Raw genomic sequence first — 16,644 nt, forward strand, 5'->3', positions numbered from 1 at the left:
TACTCTATCGAGCGGAGTTCGATCTAAACCTCAGACAGCTACTATACAGCTACTATACAGTGCTCAAACATACGGAAGAAAGAACGTACGGCCGGAGTGCATGCAAATACATAAAATCACTTTTTTCCTTTTTCTTATTAAAATACAAAAATTAACTATTAGCATCAAAGCTCGACCATCAACTAAAAACAAACAGAGGAGGGTTACTGTGGCAAGGAGCTGTCCGACTGTCTGTCTGTCACACCGGGAGGAAATGTGCGTGTACCATTTCATATTGATTCTGTCACTTTATCAGGTATTGATTTGTCTTTAAAATGTCCAAAATAAAGCTTCTCATTCAGGTTTCTTCAGTCTGACAAGTTTAAAACACAAAAATCACTGTTAAGCTCTGATGTGAGGCATGTTTGAACAAACAAACCGACTCTATGACTAGTAGGAAGCTCCATACCCTGATGACGGCCATGACATTTGGTTGAAAGCCTAAGAAATGAGATGAAACAGTTTGTACAGAAATAAATGAAACGTCAGATTAATAAACCAATAGATTGATCAGATTTTCCACTTCCAATTTCCCTGCCTTAAACACAAGGCTTACCAATAATCAATCACAGGTGAGGTTTGATCAGTCTCAGAGGAGGAGGCGGGGTCTAAATGAAGCCTGCGAGGCAAAACTCAGGGCAATCAATTTCTTTCTCTAGAGCCAGAATTTAACATCAGGTTGAATTTGAGGTCAAAGGTCAAACATGAACAGATAAACAAGAAGCCTTTTTCCAAACAAATGTGCCGATTCAAACAGCAGGAAACAGACAGACAGACAGAGAGACAGACAGACAGGTCGACAGGTGAGCTGTGTGTTTGAGAGAAGTCATGTGATTTAATCTGATTGGTTTTGATCGGTTTGATTGAACTGATCAGCAGCAAAACAAACAAACACGGCTGAGGTCAGAAAAGGAAAACATACCGTCGCCCACCCCCCCACGTCCACCAGGTTTGTCTGACAATGTTGCGTTCAAAAACGTGGAAAAATTAGAAACTCTCTGCCAGAGGAAAATTTAAGGGACACACGAAGAAGCTGCAGAATTTCCTGTCCATGTTTACAAACGTTCAAAAAGTTTCCTATCACACCTCATAGACGTAAACCAATCAGAGCTGAGTGTTTTTTTGTCCCTTTAACTCAACATAAACCCAACCTGACCCCTGGGAACACGTAAACACAAGACAGAAAATCACTAATATCCGCGTATCCCGCCATGATGACCCCAATGTACTCCATCAGAAGAATAAACAAGATATCAGGGGTCAAAGGCCAAAGCCAAAAATCTCGGCCACATCCAAAATATAAGGAAGCTTCTAGAAGACTCCACTGCAGCTTCAACGAACCAATCAGGTGAGTGCGTGGCTGTGATGTCATCATGGCCTCTTTACATTACAAAGCTCTGATAATAAAAAGATTAAAATTAAAGCTGAAATAATTAATCCAGATTACATTAAGTAAATTACATTTTGATACTTTAAAAAAATACTTCCCTCATTTTATTAAAATTATCAAAAACTTTGAAAAAGTTTCCTGTCGACGTTTGGTTGTGAAATAAAAACATGTTTGTTGTCTGATGAGAGAAAAAACTAAGTGTGATGAGTTTGTCTGGATTTTGGACATTTTAAAGATGAAATGATTCTAAAAAATTCATTTGAAACCGTTGAAACTTTTCTTTGGGGGAAACTTAGATTTTTTAACCTCTCATCCCTTCCTGAAAAATCAGCTAAAATAAAGATTATTAAAAGAATTGAAACATTTTAAACATTAAACTGATGAAGTCTGAGGTGTGCGGGGGGGCTGTCACAGCATGAGTGGTTTTGTTTTGGCGGGTGATGGGGGGGGGTTTGAGGGGGGTGGAACAGGACAGCGGTACAAAGACATTTTTATATAGAGAACCTTATAAGACACAAGTTCAGCACACAACCTGAAAAATCATAAAACTGAAAAATAAAGGAAATGTAGTGTTAAAAAAATAAAAGAAGTTTGTCTTGCTCTAAGCTGACAGAGCCGGCGCTTGGTTGTCTGGGTCGGGGTCCGTGCCCCACCCTCCACCCCCCCACTGTTGACCCCAGGGACAGACAGCAGGTTGTGGGTTTGTGTTTCGGGACCAGCAGAGGACAGGTTGGATCTCAGAGGGGCTTTACTCAAACTTAAGGAACGAAACTGGCGACACTTCCTTCACAGCTGATCAAATCACAAATCATCCATCAGATGTTGAACCCAAAAAGTCCTGCAGAGACTTGAAACTGGTTGCAGAGAAAAAAATCAAGCACAATCACTGAAACGTCTCAGATAGCTCTGTGTGTTAATGCAGCTGCTGCTCCAGAATGCACATCATGTTTTTTACATTTACAGTTACAGACTTTAAAAAACAAAGACAGATCTGATCAACCAAAGACCTACTGAAGATCGTTTGTTAAAGCCCAAACTTAAACTAAATTTACATCACATTTAGGAGCAACTCAGGATCCAAATTCAGCCTGAACGTGTCAGGATCATTTGGATCTCACTGTATCCGTCTGTAAATCCAGCATATCAAAGTAAGACGAAACAAAAACATTTTGTTGTGATTTAGTTGCAATAAACTTGTTGAAAGGATGTTGAAGTAAACACTTTATGATGCTGATCTGTAAAAGTCCAATTCATGCTTTCAGGTCCGTCCACAGCCGAGACAGGGAAACAACTTATGTAAAATTGTGTTTTTCTAAATGGGTTTTTGCCCGACCATGTCTGATTCAACATCAGGGAGACACAGCATCACGTGAATCCCCCGCTCAGGTTGAGAAAAAAAATCATCTCATGCACCTGAGCGACTGATTCATGCCACATTATTTGCATCGCCCACAAATTTGCATCTTTTCATTGACTGTTTGTTTTCTTATGCAAATATTTTGGTTCCAAAGGAAAAAAATGACTGAGACAAGAATCAAATGATAGTATGATAAACTGTTAGATATTGTAATTACAGACTATATAATGTTGAGGAACGTAATAAAATTGAGTAGATCTTTAAAAACACAACTAAGTAGTGCCACAATGACTGTTAAAGATTTCTCTGCAGCAAGTTTCGAGTCTCAAGCTGTTGAATTTGTGGAGTTTTGGTTTTTATCTTCCAGCTCATGTGATGCCTGGACGTTTTAACATAATTCGTTTGAAATGGATCATTTCTACTCAGAGGTCTAACAGTTATATCATTTACAAATTTCCCTGCATACCTGATAACTACACTTTAAGGAGAGAACCCAAATCACCATTACTTCCCAGGTTTCAGCGGAGAGTTGCGTCTCATGACGCTCTGATCTTTGTCTCACAGGAGTTTCCAACCTGTAGACAAATCATTTAGGATGCTCTGTGCAGGCAGCTCCACTTCTAATCAATTGATATGAAAACACTGATCAGAGTAAAACCCACTGAGATCACCTCCTCCTCCTCCTCTCCAATGATGCTCTATAGATGCTTCTGGAATGTTTTCAGAGGTCAGGGGTCACAGCCGGCCATCCAGGAAAAAAGGAGAAGAAGAAAGCCTCCTTGACAGCGATGCTTGAGTGTTCAGAGAAGATCAATACGTCTCCCAGACAGACAGGTTGCCTGTCTCTCTGCCACATGTCTCCCTCCCCTCTTCTTCTCTTCCAGGGTAATTGTTGCTTTCTTCTTCTTCTCTTCTATCTTTTTGCATTCCTCCAGAAAAAAAACAACAACACTAGGAGCTAAAAAACAGGTCAGCCTATTTACATACAGTCTCCAAGTCTGGGCATGTGTGTGTTTGTGTGTGTGGGGTTTATATATAGATGTGTATGTGTGTGTGTGTTTGTGTTTGTGTGTTTGGGGGGGGTTGAGTTGTCAGAAGTTCAGAGTGTGTATCTCTGTCTTTTGCTTGTGTGTTTGTTCAGGATGGAAGTTTACATGGATGTGTGTGTTAGTCTGTATCTGCATGTGTGACCTGTATAGATGAGTTTGTGTGTGTGTGTAGAGTGGATAAATTCTCTGTGTGTGTATTCAGTAACATGTGTGTGAGGGTGTGTGTGTGTATATCTGTATGGTGTGTTTATGGGTGTTCAGTCTGTGTCGGAGGAAGAGGAGGTTCCTGTTGAGGAGCTGTCATCAGAGGAGGAAGAGCTGCTGCCACTTAAACGACTAGCCCCGCCTCCTGAGGCCCCGCCTCCTGCTGCCTTCTCTGGAGAGAGAGAGAGACAGGTAAAGACAGACAGTCAGACAAGAGGTTCATAAACATTACACACAAGTCATTGATGTTTAAGCTTTACTCCTAGCTAGCAACCTGCTAGCTACGTCTCCTTTGGCAAAAATGTGCTGTTGGACCCCAATTAACCCCAAGAGAATCCATGCGCACACGTGTCAAGAACCTTATCCGAGTTTGAAAGGGGCAATACCCAAGGGTCCGTATCTACACCTGAAGTGGTATATACTGGCAGTTTTCCCTCAGAGGTTAAATCGTTGTAAGATGATAGTAGTTATGTTCCATGAGTAGGGCTGAGGCTAAACCCTGGTAGTGTCCATGAGGTACCCGAGCAGTGCCTAACACTGCAAAGGGTATATCCGTACGGGGATCTTGCTGAGCACTGACAGGATTATACCAGAACACTACCTAGGACATACTTAAATATAGCCGAATATTGCCAGTAGTACATACTACAGTAGTGCCCAAGACACTGAAGGTGATCAGTGGAACTATGGCCAGAATATACCCAAGTGATTTCTGGAATAAACCTGAGTGGTGCCAGAGATACTGTATGTGCTCAAGCAGTGCCGGGGACATACCCAAGCTGTGCCAGGGATATACTCAAACAGTTCTAGGATTTTACCCAAGTCGTTTCAGGAATATAACCTACAAGTTTTGGGAATATACCCGACTAGTTTAAGGAATACAACCGAGTAGTTCCCTGAAGATACACAAGCAATGCCAAGCAGGGCCAGGGATATACCCGAGAGGCGCCCACGATGTACCCATGTATTGCACATAATATATAGAGCAGTGGCAAGCACTTCCAGGGATGCATCTGCACAGTGAAGGGGATCAGTAGAACACTGGGCAGCTTATACCCAAGTAGTTCCAAGAATATACCAAAGTCATTTTTGGAATAAAACTGAGTAGTGCCAGAGATACTGTACATACGCTAGCAATGGTAAATGGACTGTACTTATAAAGCACTTTTCTAGTCTTTGTGACGACTCAAAGCTGCTTAAACCCTATATGTCACATTCACACACACACACAGTCATACACTGATGACAGAGGCTGCTACCTGAAGTGCCCAACTGTCAATCAGTCATCACATACATACACGTTGGCTATGCCACCGGGAGCAGTGTCTTGCCCAAAGACACTTTGACATGTAGACTGAGGGAGTTGGGGATCGAACCTCCGATCTTCCGATTGAAAGACGATCGACTCTACCACTGAGTCACACCCGCAATCCGGGGACATACCCGAGCAGTGCCGGGGATATACTCAAGTACTTCCTGGATTATATCTGAGTTGTTCCAGGAATATGCCCTACTAGTTTTGGGAATATATCCAAAGACTTCCCTGAATATATGCGAGCAATGCTAAGCAGGGCCAGGGATATAGCTAAGAGGTGCCAAGCACTTCCAGGGATGCATCGGCACAGTGCGGGGGATCATGGGAACAGCGCCCAGGATATACCCAAGTTGCTTCCGGAATATACCCAGGTCATTCCCAGAATAAATCTGAGAAGTGGCAGGGATAGATCCAAGCATTGCAGAGAAGGGCCTCAGATGTACCAGAGCAGTGCCCCGGCCCGGCTGTTCTAGGGATTTCCCTGCATAGTTACGAGAATATATCTGAGTTGTTTTGGGAATATATCCGAGTAGTTCTCTGAGTACACATGAGCAATGCCAAGCAGGGCCATGGATATACCGGAGTGGTGCCCTGGATGTACCTATGTATCGCCTGTAATATATACCGGAGCAGTGCCCAGGATATACCGAAGTTGCTTCCGGAATATACCCAGGTCATTCCCAGAATAAATCTGAGAAGTGGCAGGGATAGATCCAAGCATTGCAGAGGGCCTCAGATGTAGCAGAGCAGTGCCCGTGAAAGGCTGTTCTAGGGATTTCCCTGCATAGTTACGAGAATATATCTGAGCTGTTTCGGGAATATATCCGAGTAGTTCTCTGAGTACACATGAGCAATGTCAAGCAGGGCCAGGGATATACCGGAGTGGTGCCTTGGTAAACCTATGTATTGCCTGTAATATATACAGGAGCAGTGCACACGATATACCCAAGATGCTTCCGGAATATACCCAGGTCATTCCCGGCAGAAACCTGCATAGTGCTAGGGAATTTCCCTGAAGAGTTATGGGAATATATCCAAGTAGTTCCCTGAATATTCATGAGCAATGCCAAGCAGGGCCAGGGATATACCTGAATGGTGCCTAGGATGTACCTATGTATTGCCCATAATGTATACCGGAGCAGTGCCCAGGATATACCCAGGTAGCCTCCAGAATAAACCTGAGTAGTGCCAGGGATATACCTGCACGGGGAAGTCAGGGATATGCACCCAAGGAGTTCCTAAAATATGTCTGAGCACGGCTGGGGCTATCCTGAGTGCATCCAGAACATGTCATCAAGGTCATATCCGAGTGCAAAAGAAACGAAATCTGATAAATGGTCTTCTGTCGCGGTCTGTCTGGTTCCTTTCCACTAAGTGCATCAAGGTCATGTCTCAGTACAACTTAAGGTGCATCACAGCATAACAGAGGTCATGTTTGACAGCGACAGAGGTCATGCACGAGTGCAACAGGGGCCAAGTCAGAGGGTCTTTGTGGTCATGTTGAGTATTACAAGCTGCAAAAGTGATACCTAAGTGTGTAGCGTCCAGAGTGCAGCCTAAGTCATGTCCTAGCGATACCAAGTCCTTGCCCAAGTGCAATCAAATCGACATCACTGGATGAAGAATTCATTGTCTTTTTTTCTCTAAGAGGTACTGTTTTCCACAAATAGGTTTGATGAGCCTTTGGGCAGAAGTAGGCAAGTTGTACTCACGCAGTAGCTTCCTCTGCTTCTTCTGCAGGCAGGATTTGACGTAGCGCTCTAACTCTCTGAGTGTGGAGGGTTTTAGGGTTTCAAAGTCAATCTCGATCTCGTCTGGGTTGGAGTCCCTCAGCGACGGCTCTCTTGACTGGATGATGTGGACGACGCGGCCCAGCTTCTCTCCTGGCAGCCGGTTTATATCCAGACTCAGCTGCCGCTTTTCGTCATATGACATCGGCAGGGATGATTCCTCACCATCGTCTCCGTTGGCCGAGCCACCGCCCGAGGCTTTACTGCCTTTCTTAGGTTGCCTGGAAACACAGAGAGTTGCTCTGATCAGTCAAACTCTCAATTCAAATTTAGTCCCCGATATTTTGGGATCTTTGGACTCCAAGAGAAAGTGAACTGATTGATTCGTACCTGGTGGCCGTCACCGTACTGTTGGCTTTCCTGGCCGGCGCTTTCTTCTGATTGGGTGGTTTGGGCTGCTGAGCAGCAGCCTTGGGTTTCTTCTCTTCTTCCAACTTGCCTTTGTTCCCTTTGTCTTTCTCCTTCTCCTTCTTCTTCTCCTTGTCTTTCTTCTCTTTCTTCTTCTTTGGCTTGCTGACTGGAGCCTGGGACAGGACGGCCAGCTGCTCGTGCACTGCCTTCAACTGATGAAATACACTAATTATCAGTACCTATACCTCTAATAAAAATTTGGGAACTCCTTCAGCAGGTGAAATATGCTAGAAATGGATATCTAAAAATCAAACATGTAGGATCAACATATTATATCAAAATTACTCTTGAATAAAAAATTAATAAATCAACAGAATTTCTCAACTTTCATTAAATCGACAATGATATTAAAAAAGAAGAAAACCAGGATGTTCTTGACCTGTGATTGGTCGGCAGCACCAACCTGCTCCTGTAGCTCAGCCAGTCGCGTGGCTCGCTCCTCCTCTGAGTCGGACGATTCGTCGGAGGAGGAGTTGTTGCTGCTGTCAGAGGAGGCGGTGCTTTTACTGACCAATGGTGTTGTAGACGGGACTGATGCCTCCAAGCCCTCATCTGGGATCTTGGCAAAGCGCATCTCGAACACGTCCTGAGGAAAGAATGAGATAGAGAGAGATTGATTATAATTGGTCAAACAGTTGTCAGTGAGGTACAAGTTATGGAGGGTTGTGAAAAGTAGTGGGAGGTTTACAGGTATAACATACCTGCAGCTTGCGGGCCATTGCCACCACCTCGTGGTCTGGAGGGTTGTACTTGTAACAGTTGGAGAACATTAACCTGACATCAGTTGCAAAACTTTGAGGATCACTGTACTCTCCTTTATCCATCTTTTTCTGTTGGGGGAAGAGGGGAGAGGTTTTAGAAATTGAGGCTAAGAGTCAAGCAGCTCTGACATTAATTTGTGGGCCTTTCATGTTTGGATCGTTCCAACACACAAGATCAGATAGTACAGCTGACACGCTTCTGACTGGCTGATCTGAACTTCAAGGCATAGTGTGATGTCATGGCTATGTGTTTTGCATGTAATGATGTCATAAGTTAGTTACCCGGACGGTGCTGAGGTCCATAGGGTGTTTGATGATGTCATGGTAGTCGTGCAGCTCCAACGCCTCGGCGTCCACCGGCTTGTAGAACGGCCAGGCGTAGGCTGCGTGTTTCTTAGAGAGCATCTCCTTCAGGATGGCGTCGCAGTGCTTCATCTGTTCACCCAGCTTTCCGCCCTTCCTCCCTCCTACTGCCCCTCCACCAGCTCCCACATCACCCCCTGCCAGCTCCTCAACTGTCTCCCTGCGGGTCTTGGCAGGGCGGGCAGCGGCCTCACGCCGTGATGAGCCTAGTTTGGCCGGTTTGTTGTCCTGTGCGGACGGAGAGTCTGCACGGCCAGCAGAAATGGCCGACGTGGTTGGAGTGGTTGTGTCGGCTTTCCTCTTTACACCTTTCTTCTATGAGAGCAACAGACAGGTGGAAAGACAAGGAGGTATGGATAAAATTGGAGAAATTGACAGGCAGAGAGGGGCAGACAGAAGGAGGTACATAGACACAGACAGGTACAGAAGAAGGTGGAAAGAGACAGGTGTAGAAAGACAAAGAGGAGAGACAGGCAGAAATACAGATGAGTTAGTGTGTTCTATTTTATTTTCAGCCATGTGAAGCTGTCCCACACAGAATATGTCTTTTACCTTGAGGACAGGCTGTGCAGACGGCATCATGGTTGTCGGGGGCTGCGGAGCAGAGACGGGGGGCGTGGTCTGGACAGGTGTGGGCGTGGTCGAGATTACAGGTGTCTGAGAGGGAGAAGGGGACGGGTAGGAGGCGGGAGGGGAGGCTGAAGACTCCGCCTGCTGACTCACTGAGACAGAGACACAGAGAGAGTACTGTTAATACTGGGATCCAGAAAATATATGAAGACTGAAACGTTCTGCAGAGATTGGGCTCAGGCTGACTGGAAGAATCCCAGTCACACACTAGGACGTTCAGGAAAGGTTTGCCCTCACACAAAGTGGCCATATTGAATATCTGTGCTGATTTTCAACGTACAAAAACATATTTAAAGACTTAAGGATGTGCAAGCCCTTACATAACTTTGCACCCAGTTTTCAAAAAGTAAGCATTTCGATTCGCATCTTATTTGAGCATGGGCATATTTGTACCTGTACATCCGATCTATAGCACCCGCTACTTACTTGAAGCCTTTTGAGCTTCTAGAGTTGCTTGAAAACTCACATAACTTTGGACGAGAGGTTAGCAAGCATGGGGTGCTAACCTGCTAGCTAGTGCTTCGGTCCTCGGTCAGGCAGAGGTAATAGTCACAGTGGACGGACATTAAAGCTCAACAAAGTGTTTCGTTGACAGGGCAGGACGGGTCACGGGTCAGCAGTATTATACTAGTGCTGTAGCAGTGTACCTGTTGCATCCGTACTTCAGTAGCAGATTGATACTCGTACAGCAGTGGCTTAAAGCGTTGTTTTCTCTTGTTTTAAAGTTTGGAATACAGAAGTGTACCTGCAGTAGCATTGTTAGTAAAAGTACTGCAGTAAAGTACCTGTAGTTGCTGAAGCGGGCTGTTTGCTCTTGTTCTTTCCTTTGGGAGCTGGAGGCAGCAGAGCGACTTCTTCTTGAGGCATCTGAGCGACTTTCTGCAGGAAGATTTTCTCCAGAGCCTGCGCCATCAGGACGATGTCGTCTGTGGGCTGCACACACAAACACAGTGCTTGTTAAGATGCTCTGTGTGATTCCTGAGGTATCTAAACGATGCAACATCTATCAGCAGCCATCTTCATTCACGATCTGATTTATAAAATGTCGAGATCACCCCTCAGGATGCAGGTTGGGCTGCACAGTATCTGCATAATAAAACACTACATACTGTATTAACTGTGGTATCATGTATGTACCTTGTTGTAGATATAACAGTTGGTGAACATGGTGTTGAAGTCCTGCATGGCCTCACTGGCGCTCCAGTAATAATTGTTCTCCAGACGTTTCTTGATGGTTCCCATGTCCATTGGGCTCTTGATGACCTTGTGGTAGTCCTGGAAACGTGGACAAGGTTAGTTTAGCATGACATAGAAGAAGTGGGAAACATGTAGCTCGACTCCTGTTTGTTTAAGGTGCACTCACCGCTAAGCAGAGTTTGATGGCATCGACAGGTTGGTAGAAAGGCCAGGCGAACTGATGCTTCCACAGCGTCTTCACCACCACATTCTGCATGTACTGCAGCTGGTTGGTCTTCCTGATGGACACAAACCCACAGACCACAACATCAGCACTCTGAGAGCATGGATTCATTTGTTTTAGGAAGAACAGCTTGTTTTGTTTTGACCAGTCCACTTATCAAGATAAAAAATGTTAAGATCTAGCTAGCTATCAGGATTACAGATGGATAAAATCTTGTCTCATAAGCAAGTTTTATATTCTCTGATATAGGAGGTTCAGAAGATCTAGTTGGTGTAAAGTATTTAGGAGGACAAGAAGGTACATAAAATATAGAAAAGTTAGGAGGCAAAGAGGATGAAGGAGGTGTTAAGACTTTGAATCAGTCAAGGATGCAGATGCTTTAGAGGGTGTAGGAGGTGTAGTAGATGCAGGAGTTGTAGATGATGTAAGAGGAGTAGGGGATTAGGAAGGTGTGGTGGATGCGGAAGATGTAGTGCATGTAAGAATTGCGAAGGGAAAAGACGGTGGACGTGTATAGGATGTAGATAGTTTAGGAATTTTGGAAAGAGTATGATGTAGAGGATGTGGAAGGTTTAGAGGGTGTAGAGGATAAAGAAGGTGTAGTGGATGCAGGGGGTGTAGATAATGTAAGAGGAGTAGGGGATGAGGAAGGTGCAGTGGATGCGGAAGATGTAGTGGATGTAAGAATTGTAGGGGGTGTAAATGATGTAAAAGTGTGGTAGGAGGTGTTTAGGATGTAGAAAGTTTAGGAAGAGTAGGCTGTAGAAGTACGAGAGGACGCGGAACATTTGGAGTGTGTAGATGGTGTAGTGGATGCAGTTGGTGTAGATGATGCAAGAGGAGTAGGGGATGAGGAAGGTGTGGTGGATGTGGGAGATGTACAGGATATAACAACTGTAGGGGGTGTAAAGGAAGTAAAAGTGTAAGATGATGTAGGAGGTGTATAGGATGTAGAAGTTGTAGAGAGGAAGAAGAAGGCGTAGAGAATGCAGGCAGTGTAGGAGATGTAGAGGTGTAGTGGTGTAGTTGATGTAGAAGGTTAAGGAGCTGTGGCAGATGAAGAAGGTGTTAACGAGATAGGTGTAGGGGGGTAGAAAGTGTAGAAAGTTTTGTCAGTTAGAGGATGTAGGAGGTGCAGAGGATAATTTGAATGTTATCATGTCAATGCTCGGAGGTTTCCTACCTGCCCGGTTTGGTGGGATTGGTGACCTCAGGTGGGGCCGGGTTGGTGAGGGTAGGGGGGCTGGGGGGCGCAGCCTCGGGGGCGTCCGACATGGTGGACGACGGTGACGCAGCAATGCACCGTGGGACGGCAGTGTCTGACCTGAAGGTGAAAAAACAACTCCCTCTCTTGTTTGAGGGTGAGTGTGTGTGTGTGTGTGTGTGTGTGTGTGTGAGGGCACACAGGTATGTGTTAGTGTGTGTTCAGTTCAGGTGTTGATGTTGTGGATTCTGCAGCTTGATGTTTCCCCGAGGAGACAAACTCCCATCGCACAACCTGAAAAAAAGAGAGAGATAAATACATCATTAGCATTGTGCGCTTTCTCAGCAGAAGAACAAATCTCCAAACAGTTCAACACCATTTTTCGAGGTGAACAGGTACGCTGAAATCAAGAATGAAACCTACTAAATGTTGGGAGTGCAGCTAAGTATCTGCAGGAATATAATCCAAATGAGCGGCAGGTACGCTAGCTGCTCCGTTATTCTAAGCAAATAACTTTATCACAGTCCCTGTACCACCGAAGACCATATCTACCGGTACTTTTTGTCCAATATGATAATAAATGTTTATAATATTCGAATATATCAGAAAAAATAAAGTATATCTGATCTTATATCGGTAAAATTTCAAATCTTCCACGTAAACTATAAATTAAAATTGGTCCGTTTCTCTGCCAATCGATACGGCATCACAATACACATTTGTTTCATCCCAAGTTTCCATACCAGATCACAGTCGGTGCTCTATTCTTGTAAAATGTTCGTAATTGGTAACAACAGTGTTGTTACAAGCTTATTAACCTGTGGGGAGCATTCCTCACCATGTCATCCAAACTAGCTTTGATGTATGTCAAACTCACTTTGAGAACACAGACCAGTTTCAGTTTAATGTCCACCATGATTACAACCCAATAAGGCCACAGATAGAGGACGCTCGGATGGCACCGTTGAACAAAGTTGTTTCTCTCGCCCACAGCCATAACTCAATTGTAACAATCACGCACTATGTATTCTGCAGGGTATCTTTGGTCTGTCTTCTGGAGGCACATATAATGAATTTCCCCTTGGGGACGTTAAAACTATCTTAACCAAAAACATCCTTGTCTGGTTGCCTGATCCAAAAATAGCAAAATCATCTGCATGCACGGCCAGCATTCATTCCTCCACTGTTTCTCGTGTGCAATAGGCCTTCATGTTGGTAAGCCTACAACCGACCGATGCCCGCCTACGGCATGCCGATCAAAATCTGCTGGCTGATTCGATGTTGCCTGATACATTTTTTTTTATGCGAGAACTCAGAAATCCTCTCCAGCAAAAAAGTACAAACTTGAAACTTCAAGTTTGTATTAAATTAAATTGAAGAATGTCGGTTCAACAACAATGAAACATAATATTCTCCTCCTGGTTAGTTACCATGTTGTAACTAACGTGGTCAAACATCCTAGTTTAACAAGTTTTACTGGCTTAGCAACATCTCAGACTGAGGGTCACCTGCCAATCATCGGCAAATTCTTACATATTAGGAGGCAAAGTCCCCCATCAGAGCACACCTTTACACGCTGTACTGTTCTGCAGCCATCAACTCAATCAGACTTTTTTAAGCTCTTTAAATAAGAACACGGTGTAACGACAGCCTTGTTTTTGTTGTGTGTTGTGCCAGACGTAGATGTATTACACTGAGCAGTTTAACACAAAATAAATTACACAGCACGTAACTAATTGTGACAACTAACAAGGAACAAAAGGATTTTTTGGTGTTGATATAAACATACATTTATAAAGAACTTTATATTTGAAACAATTTTCAAAGTGCTACAGATTAAAAATTGTGATCAAAACGCAACATAAAAACAAGTGACAACAACCAGCAGAGTTGATTTACTTTAAAAGTCAAACAAAGTTGAAAATGAAATCGACAAACATCATTTTTGTAATTCTTTGCACAATTTAAACTCGACCAATATATTATTGTCCCACACTTTTCAGTTATGTACATATCTTTCCTTAAGTAGAGTTAATTGTTGCGCTAACTGACCGGTCCACATCCGAACCCAGAAAACAAACAGAAACCTTCACAGGCCCAAACTGTCGGACTCAACAAACCACTCTACGTCAAGTATTTTGTTTCTAGTATTACATGATCGTCTTTTTTGATTTAACGCTCTAAATTCAGGTGGTCTGACAGAAATTTCTAACAAGTTTACCTCCACTGTAGTAAGGAAGGATCATTCGATTAATTGGCAAAACAATGTTGATAATCAGTAGTTTCAGACATTTATCAATCACAGCTTTTCAAATGTTTCACAGAATTAGTCTCCAAACATCTGCAGACGTCACCTCAGACTTTAACATGAACACGTGTCAATGTTTCGTGACATTTTAAAGAATTAACTCGCCAGCATTCACAGAATATACTGGACTAGCTGAAATCAAAGTGGTTGTAATTTTAACCTTAAAACTAAAGAAAAAGTTTTCTGAAAAGAGAAGAATAGAATTACATTTAAGGTGTTGAAATTGTATTCTTGTTTAGCCCCAGGTGTGCGTGCTTCACTCCTGTTTGATCCTGTTGTAAGTGTTCAAATATAGATATTAAGAAATAATTACTGAGCCTGAGTTATATATCAGCCCATGTCAAACTGTGCAGATACTCTTTACTCACAAGTTCCTTTTTCTCTTTAATTCTGGAGTTGATTTAATTTGTGCACAAACTTCACTGGGGCATTCTTACACTGCAGGGAAACAAATATAGAAGTAAACTTTTCTTATAATAAGTATCTTTTAATTATTCAACTGATCAACTCAGACATTCATGTAACTATCATATATGATGATAAAAATCCTCATGTGAAGGCTGGTAAGAATCCATTGTTTTTTAATTATTTGGCATTTTAAAAATTCCTGATAGATTTACTTGACAACTCGCCAATCAATCAACTTTGTTTTTTCTGACAGGTGTCATTAAAGGCATTTACAACTACACACTGAATTTACCTGTTAACATAATTTAAGAAGCCTATCAATTGCAAAAAACAGGCAAACAATCTAATGATCCATCCAAGTGCTTCTGTTCACCTAGCATCAAATAACAGTGATTTCCTTTAAAGATCAACAGGCCGACTACTTTCTGTATTAATCGTTCAGTCTATGGAAGATTGGGAAAAAAAGTACTTATCACATTTCCTCAAAGTCCACAGTCATGAGAAACTGCATGATTTCTTAGTTCATGTGGCAAACGCAATGATTTTAAAGTTTATATCGTATGACAAAGATCAGCATCAAATCCTCACAAACATTTAGCACAATAAATCAAGATGAAGTCATCAGATGATCGACACGTCCTTCCAGCTCTACATTCAGCTGGTCAAATACAGCTCTGTGTTGAGTATGAACAGGTTGTCAACACAAATCTGTGTCTGTGACTTTAAATTACTTGTTAAACATTCTTCAACAGGTTTTCAAAGTATGCTCTATAACCACAGACTTTGGTATTATTTGAGAACATAGTTGGACATGCTAGAGATCACTCACTTAATATTTACTTGAGCACATACATAATAAACCACATATACACAGGTCCACTGTGAACTCTACTATGGCTCCACTGATCACATCACAACTTATCCATTCCTCTCCACAAACAGAACGTCTTCTACCAAGCTAATATTCTCTTTAAAACGCAACCTTACGTCCATGCATGTATACATGTCCTCTTTCAATCTATCAGTAGTGTTTTACACCGGGACCTCAAACCACATGAAAACTGGACGATCAACTCGCCTAAGAAAACACAGCTCAGTTCAGTGTTTACTTACAGCCAAGATACAGTAATGAATATCACAGAGCCTCCTACCTGCCTGTCAGGCAGCAAACACATCTTAATCCCCCCGAATACAGTCCGGATCACAGTCAACTCCTGCACGGATCAACAGATGTCGGAGTCCGGCGGCTGCTTGCTCTGCCTGCATGCTGCTGCGGTTCGGCGGCTAACGAGCAAGCTAACTGCTAAGAGACATCGCTCCGACCAACAAACTACACAAATACAGTCAACAGCATCACCATCCACAGTCAGACACACGGAGCTGGTTATTTACTGTTAAATTACAGCTTTACACCCGCGCTAGCTGCTGCCGCTGCTCAGGTGTGAGTGTTTTGCAGGCTAACGAAACATCCCATTTATCTTGCTTTAAAAAGATGGCGGGCAAGCCAATGCAAAATATGAGCTAGGTTGCTAGCTAACCGAGCTAGGCTACTTACCGAGGACGTAAAGTGTAATTAATATGGTTTATGTCGGTTGTGGAGATATCTGAGCATGTGTTTAAGGGAATATCTTGACATTTGTTTGCTTATGGCCCAAACAACGATCAGATTAATCCAGTTAGAAATCCAATTTTTGCAGATGTAACAGCTCGGTGTTTGGCTAGCTAATAAGCCGTTAGCCTGTTAGCTGAGCTTTGTCTGAAGGCGCCGAGCGGCCAGCCAGGCTCCGACACACCGACACATTCTGCACACTCCGAGGGAATCCCTTCGCTTCGTTAACCTGCTAATCCCACCGCTACCGGGCAGAGAAAAGTGTTTACTTTGTGTTTCGGTCCTCCGGTGCGTCCAACGGCGGGCTCCGGTCAGTTTTCAGGAAGATTTTTATTTAGCGAAGTAGCATAATAGATGAGTTATCAGCTGTCTACCTTGTGCGCAAG

At 43.3% G+C, this 16,644-nt stretch overlaps 1 protein-coding gene across 2 annotated transcripts; it reads right to left on the reverse strand.

The window, feature by feature from the left end:
• Nucleotides 1–1,714: 1,714 nt before the first annotated feature.
• brd3b (bromodomain containing 3b) lies at nt 1,715–16,627 on the reverse strand. Of its 2 annotated transcripts, none has more exons than XM_069683760.1 (12): nt 16,528–16,627; nt 11,913–12,227; nt 10,673–10,784; nt 10,447–10,584; nt 10,095–10,242; nt 9,232–9,401; nt 8,599–8,994; nt 8,257–8,385; nt 7,959–8,141; nt 7,475–7,707; nt 7,067–7,365; nt 1,715–4,211 (listed from the first exon to the last, which is right to left on the reverse strand). In XM_069683760.1, exons 2-12 carry the CDS (start codon nt 12,002–12,004, stop codon nt 4,093–4,095), a joined length of 2,019 nt encoding a protein of 672 aa, XP_069539861.1. In that variant the 5' UTR covers nt 12,005–12,227; nt 16,528–16,627; the 3' UTR covers nt 1,715–4,092. The 2 variants fall into 2 exon arrangements, with proteins under 2 accessions (XP_069539861.1, XP_069539860.1); XM_069683759.1 differs by having other exon boundaries at nt 7,935–8,141.
• Between the last annotated feature and the right edge of the window lie 17 nt (nt 16,628–16,644).

This window comes from Semicossyphus pulcher, unplaced genomic scaffold (genome assembly GCF_022749685.1).
Source record: "Semicossyphus pulcher isolate SPU_LCO1_2020_fin unplaced genomic scaffold, fSemPul1.0.p SCAF_6, whole genome shotgun sequence".
Classification (NCBI taxonomy): domain Eukaryota; kingdom Metazoa; phylum Chordata; class Actinopteri; order Labriformes; family Labridae; genus Semicossyphus; species Semicossyphus pulcher.

Excerpts from the sequence above, each read along its gene's own strand:
- brd3b (XM_069683759.1), bottom strand. The coding sequence starts at position 12,004 with ATGTCGGACGCCCCCGAGGCTGCGCCCCCCAGCCCCCCTACCCTCACC. Across the intron at positions 9,402-10,094 it reads GCCCGCTTCAGCAACTACAG|TGAGTCAGCAGGCGGAGTCT; the intron begins GTACTTTACTGC and ends TCTCTGTCTCAG. Across the intron at positions 8,142-8,256 it reads CAATGGCCCGCAAGCTGCAG|GACGTGTTCGAGATGCGCTT; the intron begins GTATGTTATACC and ends TTCTTTCCTCAG.